Genomic DNA, 12,697 nt, shown 5'->3' with positions numbered 1-12,697 from the left:
GAATTTAAACTAATTAATTAAAAGCATAGCCTGACCTAGGGTTTGGAATTTCGGAGTATCCGGGACTCCGATCAACGATCGGTCGAATCCTAAACGATCCTAGAAACACAAAGGTACAACTACGTCAGCTTCAGTTCGATCCAACGGTCCGAACATATCAAACCTGGAAATCGCACAATAGGCGAAATTCGATCAAGACTCAAACGGCAACCAAATTCAAATCCGAGCAAACCTACGCGCCCGTGACAAACAGGGGATTGCTCTGGGGATTGCTCTGGGACCCAAAGCCCCACTGCCACAGTATCCCAGCCACCACAGTGATAAAATTTTGTCCAAAGCGATAAAATTCGCCGAAAAATTCTAAAAACTAAGGGCCAAGGTTCCTACCCTAGGTTGAAAACATTAAATGGAGCCACTTTTGTTCTCGGACCTACCCCGAAAAATGGCCGGAAGTGGCCGGATTTGACATTCCAAAACCGGCCAAAACCTAGGATATAATTTGTATTTCCTACATCAAAAATTCAGTAAATCCTAACCAACCATCAGCTAGAGCACAAAAAGTAGTCGAGAAATCATACCTCAGGTGTCCGAAATGGCGGCCGGAGGAGAGAGAAATCGGCGGCGAAGATTCGGGATAAACCGAACGCAGGGGGGCGGCGACGGCAGGGTGGTAGCGGAGGTGACGGCAGGGAGGTGGCTGAGGTACGAACGGAGAGAGAGGACGGAGGCGATGGCGGAGAGAGATAAGATTGCGGAGGAGCAAACCAGAAATGGGGAAGAAGAAGGCTCAGGTCGTTTCTGCAGATTTATGTGACTTTGCGCGACGAATACAAATCCGTCGCGCACTTCTCGTCGCGCAAATTGGCTTTAATGAACCTTGCGCGACGAAGCAAAAATTGCGCGACGAATCCGTATGTTTGCGCGACGAATACGAATGGTTGCGCGACGAATACGAAGTTGTCGCGCGAACTCTGTCGCGCAAAATGGAATTAATGAACTATGCGCGACGGATAATAAGATATTCGTCGCGCAAAACGTTGTTGGCCGCCAAAATTTTGGGATTTAGGGTTTAGCGGGAGACTGAATCTGAATGGTTGCGCGACGAACCTGAAGTTGTCGCCAAACTCTGTCGCGCAAAATGGAATTAATGAACTATGCGCAACGGATACCAAGATATTCGTCGCGCAAAACGTTGTTGGCCGCCAAAATTTTGGGATTTAGGGTTTAGCGGGAGGCTGAATCTGAATGGTTGCGCGACGAACCTGAAGTTGTCGCGCAAACTCTGTCGCGCAAAATGGAACTAATGAACTATGCGCGACGGATAATAAGATATTCGTCGCGCAAAACGTTGTTGGCCGCCAAAATTTTGGGATTTAGGGTTTAGCGGGAGGCTGAATCTGAAGGGTTGCGCGACGAATATGAAGTTGTCGCACAAACTCTGTCGCGCAAAATGGAATTAATGAACTTTGCGCGACGGTTTGAGCGACGAATACGTGTTTCTTCGTCGCGCAAGTTCAGAATTTCATACAATTTTCACTAAGTGTTCAAAGGGGATGGAGGGGAGAACTGTGTGCCCCAGATTGCGCGACGAATGAATTTGAAACGGTGGCGCAATCTTATGTCTGCCACTTTGCGCGACGATAGTAGTTTTACTCGTCGTGCAAATCCTAAACCCTAACAAGTAAACCCTAAACCCTAAGCCGTAAGCCCTAAACCCTATACCCTAAAATAGTTTTAATGATCCAACCGGCAAACTTATTTTTTTTATACTTGGAGATCTTATACGCCAAAAATCAAAACGACCAAACATTCAGATATCAGAATACGGGACAAAATATTTCGACGGTTATAAATGAGAAGTCATGATTTAACGGTTATTTTAATTCCGATTTTGATCATTTTTTACAGCAACATTTGTTGACCCTATATGGGTACAATGAATGAATTTGATCTTCAATTTCAGATTTTTACACTAAGGGATACCACAGAATCGTTAAGTTACATGTTGACAAATGTATGAACAAATTTTTTAGTTTTTGGTGAATATATGATTTTGATAGCACAGTCAGTCTACGAAACTAGTTTCAGTCATCCAACCGTCCAACTTGTTTTTTTATAATTCGAGATCATAGACAGCAAAATTCGGCCCAAAACACCATTCAGAGATTAAGTAACGGGGTAAAACTTTTCGACGGTTCTAAATAAAAAGTGATGATTGAACGGCTATTTGAACTCCGATGTTGATGATTTTTTGCACCAACAGTCCTACATTCCATATGAATACAATGAACTACTTCGATCGCCAATTTGAAATATATATGTGTGTATATATTATACTATAACGTTACCTAATATAAATTTGCGCGACGAAGTTATTCTGATCGTCACGCAAATACACCATACGCGACGCATATTTATTCGTCGCGAAAACTATTGCGACGAGTTTTGTTCGTCGCGCAAAATTTACGCGATGCATAAATGCGTCGCGTATGGTATTTTTGCGCAACGATAAAGATACTTCGTCGCGCAAGGATTTGGCGCCATAACTCCCCCTTTAATTCAAATTGTGTATGCTTTGTATTTTTGGGAAAGGTTTTGTATTCATCATTTTTTATGCTTTGTATTTTTTGGAAAGGCTTTGTATTTCTTCATCAAAACCAAACTAAATTGATAATTAAGATTTGAATCGTCCGATTTTATCGGTTTGACTAGATTGATGCCACTAATCATGAACCAAAGTGAAGAAAAATAAGTGGCACACAGGTAATATTGGAGAAATAACTTAAATTTTCTGTTTAAACATGAAGAAATAACTATATCTCAAAAGAAAAAATTAATAATTGAAGAGGCCTTAAGGCATGAATAAATAAATAAATAAATAAAAACCAATCAACAAGCATGGGATCGTAATAAGTACTGACTAAAGTATTAACTAAAGTATTGACATTCCAATTAAGTTTGTGATGAAATATGGAGAATGAATACACAACTACATATATTCAAAGATTTGTATTACACAAAATGAATACACTAACATAATAAATTTACAAATAAATTCATTATTCATCATATGAACTATAATAACTTTCGTTATCGTCGCTATCATCACTCTCGGTCTCCCAATCTTCTTCCTCCTCGTCCTCTATAACTGCATCATCGGCGGTGCTAGGGCCCACTGCAACATCGTATCGGGGAAGATCACCGAGGTCAATTGTAATTGACGGAATTGGTATTTCGACTGAAGACACTCCTTCTATTTGAAACGGTTCTTGTATAACATTTGTATCTCGAAGTGTTTCCGCATCATTTTCCATTGAAGATTCTAAGCGTTGGTCAGCCACATTGTCGACGTCGTTGTCACTTGGGTCTAGTTCTGGTATATCATACACGTTCCTATGATCCATCTTCTGCACAACTTTCCACCCGTTCCCGGCTTTAGGGTCATCTAGATACACAATTTGGGGCGCCATGTTTGCCAAAATGTACGGGTCGTCATCATACCAAGTTCTGTTAATGTTCACAGACAGTACTCCATGGTCGATTTTAACACTTCCCGCCCTATTTGGGTTGGTATCGAACCATCGACACTTAAACATGATGACTTGGTATCGATCTTTGTAAAACAATTGCACGACAGTTGTCAGTTTGCCATAGAAATCAATGTCCGTACTTTCGCCTCCACTTGGGACATGGACACCGCTGTTTTGCGTACACAACTTGTCATCTCGTGCGGCCCCCAAAAATTTGGCGCCGTTAACATTACAACCCGAGAACAATTCAGCGCGAATTGGGCCGAACGCCAAGTTATATAACTCATCACTGTAAGTTGGGGAATTCGATGATTTCAATTTATTCACCTAATAGTATACAAAACCATTTACATGTTAGTCTGACAAAATTAAATACTACAATTTATATTTGTCAATTACAAAACACTTATAACTTACAGAATCCAAAAACCATTGTGGAAATAATTCGCGGTGTTTCCGGGCAACCAAATGTGATGGATGTTCTCGCTTCATCATCTGTTCATGCTCATCTAAGTAGGCCATTATCTCATCACAATTGTTCAGTACGAACCAATGTGCTACCTCCATGTCATTTCTAGAAAACGACTCTCCTCGTCCAGGATCTCCAAATGGTCGTGCGCTTTGGGCAAAAACAGAAAGTTTTTCATTTCTCATACCTCCGTCATTATTGCGTTGAGGGCGATTGAAAACCGTCTCCACATCTTTTAAATACATTCCACAGAAAGTAAGCGACTCATATTGAACCCAAGCCTCTATAATTGATCCTTCGGGCTTTGCCCTGTTGCGTACACTTTTTTTTCAGCTCTCCGAGAAGCCTGCCAAAATAAAACGATATGATACAAATTAGCAAAGTGTCGATAATGATGCATACACAAATGATAAAGATTATATACCTTTCTATTGGATACATCCAGCGATAGTTGACGGGACCAGCAAGCAATGCCTCTTCTGGCAAGTGAACCATCACGTGCATCATACTTGTAAAGAAAGCTGGCGGAAATATCATCTCAAACTTGCATAGGACTTGGACAATGTCATGGCGCCACTGAAACATGTCTGTCCTTCGCAATGTTTTTGCCGTCAGTTGGGAAAAAAATCTGGATAACAACATGATTGGCTTCACCACATCTTCCGGCAGTAGGTGTCGAATACCCCCAGGAAGTAGGCGTTGCATAAACACATGGCAGTCATGGCTCTTAAGTCCAGTAAATTTCCCCCCATCGACATTCACGCAACGTGCGATATTAGAAGCATACCCATCGGAAAATTTGACAGACGATACAAACTTTAGAAACTCTTTTTTGTCATTCGGTTTCATAGAAAAGAATGCAAGATCCCTTCTAGCTTTATCACTGTCCCTATTCATCCATAAACCCCTTCGTATGCCCATTCTTTCCAAATCAAGGCGAGCTTTGATCGTGTCCTTCGTCTTCCCCTCGATATCTAGAATCGTGCCCCCCAATGTGTCGAATACATTTTTCTCAACATGCATCACATCTAGATTGTGCCTCAATTTCAGTTTCGACCAATATGGGAGCTCAAAAAACATAGGCTTGTGCGTCCAGTTCAAATGTGTAGAAGGTCTAGTCCGACTCACTGTTTTTCCGAACGAAGCAAAATCCAAACGGTTCAGCTGTTCCAAGATCTCATCACCGGACCATTCTCTAGGTCTGAGGCGACGCTCTGTGTTTCCGTCGAACTCTTTATCTTTTTCCCGCCATTCGTGGTCCCATGGCAACCATCTCCGATGACCAAGGTAACAAACTTTTCCTGCGTGCCAACCAGAAGTTACATCTTCCTTGCATACGGGACATGCCATATAACCCTTTGTGCTCCACCCAGAAACCATTGCATATGCTGGGAAATCATTCACAGTCCACATAACTGCTGCCCGCAAAGTGAACATCCTCCCATTTGATTTATCGTACGTGCGAACACCGTTTGTCCATAAATCCTTCAGCTCATCAACCAGAGGCCTTAAGTACACATCAATTGACCTGCCGGGATCGTCAGTTATCAAAACAGTCATCATCATGTATTCTTTTTTCATGCATTTCCAAAGCGGCAAATTATATGGGAATGCGAAAATCGGCCAAGTGCTGTGGTGTTGGTTTAGAACCCCATACGGATTGAATCCGTCAGTGGCAAGTCCCAATCTAACATTTTGGGGATCAGCAGCAAACTCGGGGAACGTTCGATCGAACTCTTTCCATGCCTCCCCATCTGCAGGATGCCGCATCACATCATCGTCTACCCGTTTTTCCTTATGCCATCTCATATCTGTGGCAGTATGCGTCGACATATACAATCTCTGCAACCTAGGTTTAAGGGGCAGATAACGCATCACTTTTTGTGGTATCTTAGTCGTTCTATTATGGGATGTCATTTTGAACCTCGACTCATTGCATATAGGGCATGTATCCAACGTTTCATGCTCTTTGTAGAATAACATGCAATTGTTTTTGCAAGCGTGGATTTTTTCATAACCCAATCCAAGACCATGCAACACCTTCTGTGCATGTTTATGGTCTTTCGACAAACAATTGTCCGTCGGAAGCATTCTCTTGAAAACCCCCAAAAAGTAATCGAAACACAAGTTCGACATACGATACTTTATTTTTCGTGCATTAGCTCCACAATGGCAGTGAGAACGGAAAAGCTCTCGCACCCCGGGTATAACTCTTGGTTGGCATTTTTTAACAGTTTTTCATACTGTTCAAACTCCGCACTGTCTATTGGTGTAGGCACGTCATCTTCCCCTTCCTGATTGATGTTGGTCGATGCGAATGGAAAAGCATCCTGTATAATACCCATGACTTGATCATTAGGATCCACAATAGGTTCAACATTGTCCACTCTTGGGGCATTTGAAGTCGAAGCATGGTCTACTTGTTCGCCGTGAAGGTTCCAAATGCTATATGTTTCAATCATTCCATTCCTTACTAAATGAAATCCAACATTTTCAATTGTCTCAAACAACGTGTTGTTACACCTCCTACAAGGACAACGGATTCTAGTTGCACCCGGGTTGTGTCTACGTGCAAACTCAATAAAATCCTCGATTCCATCCAAGTATTCGTCTGCGCATCTATTAGGGTTCTGTATCCACCTTCTGCTCATAATTCCTGAAACCACAATCACGACACAACAATCACAACAACTTCATACGAAGTTATAATGTCACCTTATGCCTCCGGTAAGGGCCCTATCCCATTCGGGAATGCATAGTCCTGTCACGTAACCTACGGCTACATGAGATTAGATTTCGGCGTGGATTAATTTCGGCAGCATCTCGACACAGTTCTTGAAGTGGGCATAGGTATAAATACCTACGTACCACCCGAAGAACGTACCGAGATGACACCGAAATCTCCACAATCGAAACCTAATCCTGTAGCCGAAGATTATGTGACAACACTATGCATTACCAAACTGTCCAAATAATGGGACAATTCAAGAATTAATTGGACCGCAGTCATGCCTTACGCATCCATGCACGAAATCCAACTAATCTCGAACGGGAAACTTCGTGTTACTAAACATAAAAATAAAAGTACGAAGTTAATTTCAATTAACTTCGTACATCACAACACATTGTGCTACGTCACGCACAATTTCACAACATTATAAACATATAACTTCACAAAAAAAAATACAAACATAACAAACAAACTTTTACAATAACATACCTTCTCAATCGTTCTCCACCAATCACTAATCACAAATATCCCTAACGAGAACAAAATTAATAGCATTAGTACGAATTTACATTAATACATTTAAACTAACGACAAAAAATACATACCTAATAAACGTACAGAATTCACAGCAGAGCAGCAGCAGGGAGGGAGAGTGAGAGAGAGGCAGAATGCAATTTTTGCATTCTGCCTCTGCAATGGCAGATACAAATATGAAGAAGAAGGACTTTGCGCGACGAACAAGGCAAATTCGTCGCGCAAAACGCCGTCGCGAAAACCCACTTTTCCGTCGCTCAAAACAACATTTCCGTCGCGCAATCACGTGTCGACATGTGCTTTTTTGCGCGACGAACAAAATTATTCGTCGCACAAAATTCCGTCGCGCGTATACAATCCGCCGTCGCGCAAAGTGTATCCTTCGTCGCGCAAATGAAACTATTTCGTCGCGCAAGAACGCACAGATATTAAACTTTACGCGACGACGATAAATTCCGTCGCGCAAAAAACCACTGCAAATTGGAGCCAAAAATACGTTTCCCTCGTTTTCTAGCGCGACGGCTGCTTTTTTCGTCGCGCAAACTTGCCTTCTGAGACGAAATCTGTCGTCGCGCAAAATTTTTTTGCCGCCATAATAGGAGCCAATTTTTGTCAATGTTTGCGCGACGAACACATTGTGTTGTCGCCCAATATTGTCATGCGCGACGATCTCTGTCGTCGCGCAAGAGTTTGGCGCAATAACATGGACCTTGTCACCTTTGCGCGACGAAATTTTTTTATGTCGCGCATACACTCTTTCCGCGACGAATTTATTTGTCGCGCTAGTTTTCTGTTGTATGCGCGACGGAATTTTCTTTTCGTCGCAAAAGTGGTTCTTGCGCGACGAAATTTTCTTCGTCGCGCAAACTTCCATCGCGCAAATAGTAAATCGTAGTAGTGCACGAAGGGAAAACACTAATTTATTTTGTACACATGCAGATAACAGTTCAAATATATTGAGTTGGGCAGGCAGACTTCGAATTGCAATGGACAGCACATGGTCAGCAAGTAGAAATTTCACAATCCCTTCATACTTCCATATATTTTTTATCTTGTGTGATGTGATGTGAAAATTTTGAAATGTAGGATTTGAGTATCTTCACTATTGTTGCAAACCTCCTATAATCCACAGAGATGAGAAATCTACAAATATCTTGTTGAATGAAAACTTTCAAGCCAAACTATCTGACTTTGGCCTATCTAGAATTTTCTCTGCTGAAGATGGGACTCATGAGTACCTTGACCCCGAGTGAGTATTTTCGGTTTTTATAGTTTAAATTTCAGCTCTAGAATTCCAGTTATTGTCAATGAAGTAAAACTTAAATCAAACAAAGCATAAGCAACCAGAAGAATGAGAAAAATAGGACAAATTGATGCTTAGGCACAGACTTGATTTGAGTTACATAGTTGAGAAAGGGGACATCAAAAGTATAGTTGATCCATGGCTAATTGGAAACTTTAACAGCAACTCTGTCTGGAAAACTGTTGAAATAGCCTTGATTTGTGTATCTTCAAGTTCCAACAGAAGGCCAACCATGAGTCAGGTTGTGATGGAGCTAAAGGAATGCTTGGCTATAGAGTTGGCTCGAAAAAATCACCACACTGAATCAGAAGATTCAATTGAAATGAGGCCAGTAAAATTCACCACTGAGATGAGACCCTTAGCTAGGTAGCAGTACTTCTCTGTTAGAATTAATTGTGTTGAAAATTTTCATCTTGTGTGTTGAAGAAAGCATTCATATATATATACATGTAAATTTGCTCAACTAGTCCCCTAAATGTACTTTTTGTTTTGTGAAACTAATTTGTTCTTCCCTTACAAAGCTCCTGCAACTTAATTGTTCAATCTATCTTTAGTCATTGTTTCTTTAACCAACAACAGCTACATCACAACTGTTTAAAAAAGTCAATATCTCCCACTTGTGTGAAAGCCTACAAAATATGAGTTTAAACAAATTTTCAATACAACGCAATTTTTATTTATTTTGAGACCTACCCAAAATTTGCCAACTGAATAATAATTAATGTATTATATATGTTGAAGAATATTGAAGTTCACATCGGAGACTTAATAAAATCAAATACCTCATATAATGAATGGCTACACTACTAGCTTCCACTACTAATAACATCGAGACGCTTTGTATAAAAGGCCACACCTGCTAACACAGACATAATCAATGTTGCTAGTAGTGAGTCGTAAGTCCATCCCTTTGAAATTTAACAATATATTAGTTAAGTTGGTGACATGATCAATGTTACTAACTAGCTAGTAGTGGGTTATATGAGCTCAAGCAACCAAAAAACAAATCCCAAAGCCAGGGATCGGGGTTCCTTTGAGAACGTCAGAAAGTCTAATTTTAGCTAAATATCTGCAATCACAACAACATCTTTTTATCCAGTCAAAACCAAATTTTTTCTATTCCTTACAAGACGAAACCAAATAAGACCCGCAACTCATATCCATGACAAAATGCATTACCAGCTCTTTATCTTCTTTATTGGAACTTCCTTTTCTCTTTTCGAATTTTCCCTTCCTTATAGTCAAATTTACATCACACGGTCACGGCCACCATCATCAAGGACAACATCATTGGTGGTATGAATCTAGAATTTGTAGTTTTAAATCGAAGTTTAATTTTTGCCCACGAATCATCCGCACCTTCATAGGTGGTTGTTAAAGGTGTTTCCATGTCTATTGAATAAAAAGGCACATGAATCACCGCGGCTTGTTGTTCAATAACCACGAAAAACACATTTAGCAACTTCAAACAAAACGTGTGAGAATCCAGCGCAGTGCATAAAAGAATGCATACACAAATTTTCTCTATGTAACTAAAAAGCAACTATAAAATTACGGTGCTGACCATTGGGTTTAGGACTTTACCTACAATCCAAACTATTATAAGCCATTTGCAAAGGTGCCAAAATCGTAAAATTCATAAACACACATCATTATCACCAGAATAACCGATCAGCGTCATCATGAAGAATATCATTACTTGCATAATTAATCCTTGGGATAGCCAAGTTTTCTTGATAAAAGGAAGGGTTTTGTGCAAATTAAAAACCCCACCTGCCCAAAGGACCAAAGGAAAAGAACCAGAACATGTGCTAAGCAATAAGGTTGGGTGATTTTCGAGTGCACGCTTTGGGTTGAATCAAGGAGACAGGACCACTGACTAGGATTCACAAGTCTTAAGAGAATGTCCCTTGCATTTTGTTACCCAACAATGTCATTAAAAAATTACACTATACAAAGATCACCAAGAAAGCTGAGTTTCAAGTACGAGAACGGATTAAACAATTACACAACAAAAGCTTAAAGTGGTAATCGCTTTCTAGCCCTTGATCTTAATCATAGGTGTTATAATTTGCTAATCCCTTTTGTGTAAAAGCAAAATCGTGTGCAGCTACACTCTTCCAATCGTTGTTTTGCTACTTCCACTATGCAATATAATAAATTCCCTTCACTAAGCATGCACATATGGATAGTGGAAGCAGCAAAAATAGTAGTGAAGTAGAATTTCATTTCCAAAAGTCTTATTACTTGTGGAGTTCTTGGGTGGTGGGTGTTATGATGGCATGGAATGAGCCTTAATAACTCAGGATTACATGTAATGATGAAGAGAATGATTTGGATCTTGGATATAAAATTTGCTACTTAAAATTTTTTTTTCTTTTCGCACTTAATCATTGGGGATGAAATGATGATGATGATGAGAATGATTAAAGGACAAAGCACTTTGGGTTAGGGCTTCTTTTATGGTCTTGGTTTAGTTTTTCAACTGTGGGGTTGGTGGATATGATTCGGGTTGTGGAGTGGGACATGATGATGGGTTTGCATGGGAAAAGAGGGGTTGAAAGAGAAAGCAAAGCTTGTAGGAGGAATATTAGAATTACTCATGGACTCAATTTTTTGGCCCAAATTTTCAAGTGCCTTCACCTGTGACCTCAAGAACTTGAGATAATTGGCAGCCTCATCAAGCATAGATGCAGTGTCCATCTTGCTTCCACCAGGAACCAGCCTTTGCAAAACCCTAATTCTCTCACTGATCCTCTCTCTCCTTTGCCTTGCAGCCACGGTCTGTGGGTCAGATGAGATCTTAACATTCTTCCTCTTTGGCCTTTCAACCATGTCCATCCCCAAGTTCACAGGCCTAAAAGCCGCAGCACGATAAATCATCTCTTTCATTTGTGCAATGACCTCTGGATCAGGCTCTTCAATAGAGGAAGCTGATACAGATGAACTTGGCTGTTGAAAGTTGATGTTGGATGAGCTTGGACGCTTATCTGATCTGGGCTTCTTTGGGTTTGGTGGGTTTTCGGAGATAAGACGAAAACCACCTTCCGTAGTAGAAGAATCTGTTTGAAGAAGACCAAAGTGACTATGATTGGCTCCATTTAGCTCACTTTGATCATGGCTTCTCTTTGTGGAATTTTTCTTACCCTGACTTTGGACATATAAATCTGATGAGCTTTGAGAGACTACTGTTTCGTTGTTCTCAGACTCTCCGGATGAGATTGCACTATTATTGCCTGCTCCAAAGTTCCATAAGTTTCTTCTGCAATCTGAGAAAAGCATAGAAATTCCATCATCATCTTCCACAGATGTGTCAGTGTTGCTATTAGTACCTGAGAGCAAGCAATCCAAGGACTCAACGGAGCGTGTCGTTGCTGGCTTAGCCTTGCCATGATCTTGTAAGCCATGAATGACTTGTGTTTTTACATGTTTCCCGGTATCTCCATAATGATCAGCAGCCATGAAAATACCAGTGCTCAGTGAACCCATCAAATTATAATTAGGCTTGTTGATCATCAAAGGGGCTTGACACAATTGATCAGCTCTCAAAGTTGGCATAGCATGCACTGAGTCCAGCAAACAAGGATTTTGCTGATGAACAATTTGAGCACTCTTGCTCGCTCTTTCGGTATTTGAGTTCATGATCGCATGCGATGTTTGGACTTTTTGGAACTCTTGGATTGGAATGAAAGCACTGGGACCTGAGCTCGACACCAACAAGATTTCTTCAAGATCATGTACTTGATGGTTGTTCCATAATAAGGTTGATGTGTTTGTGATGTATGACCCGTCCCAATCCGAACCGTCCATATTGATTAAAAACCTTAAGTAGTTTTGCAGATTTCTGTTCAGAAAGAGTACAAATAATGATGTAATAATTCTTGAAACTCATAAATCCAAAATATATGAGATAATAAACAAATATATTTATATGTGTATGTATGTCATCAGATACCAATATCATTGCAGAGGATGATGAATATAGATTTATATATTGAAGTAAAATCAAAGGAAATTACATGATGACATACCAATTTCAGATCCAGCTGCCAACCAAACCAATCTAGAATATCAAAGAAGGAGCCAAACAAAGCCCAGGGAATTAGTAGCAGCTGATGATCTCTCAACAG

At 40.5% G+C, this 12,697-nt stretch overlaps 2 protein-coding genes across 2 annotated transcripts in view; one reads left to right on the top strand and one right to left on the bottom strand.

Moving 5' to 3' along the window:
* LOC117620974 (putative leucine-rich repeat receptor-like serine/threonine-protein kinase At2g04300) overlaps positions 1-8,937 on the top strand; it is a 21,654-nt gene extending 12,717 nt beyond the window's left edge. The window contains 3 exon segments of the mRNA XM_034351232.1: positions 8,204-8,272; positions 8,351-8,513; positions 8,730-8,937. Coding sequence (XP_034207123.1) covers positions 8,204-8,272; positions 8,351-8,513; positions 8,730-8,937 — 440 coding nt within the window.
* Positions 8,938-10,835: 1,898 nt separating this feature from the next.
* LOC117623219 (transcription factor bHLH87) lies at positions 10,836-12,377 on the bottom strand. The gene has a single exon (XM_034354119.1). The coding sequence runs from the start codon at positions 12,375-12,377 to the stop codon at positions 11,049-11,051; it is 1,329 nt and encodes a 442-aa protein (XP_034210010.1). The 3' UTR covers positions 10,836-11,048.
* Between the last annotated feature and the right edge of the window lie 320 nt (positions 12,378-12,697).

The sequence above is a fragment of the Prunus dulcis genome, chromosome 3 (assembly GCF_902201215.1).
Source record: "Prunus dulcis chromosome 3, ALMONDv2, whole genome shotgun sequence".
In the NCBI taxonomy this organism is placed as follows: domain Eukaryota; kingdom Viridiplantae; phylum Streptophyta; class Magnoliopsida; order Rosales; family Rosaceae; genus Prunus; species Prunus dulcis.
Note: the sequence above shows the minus strand (reverse complement) of the source record. Positions and strands in the feature narration are given on the sequence as shown.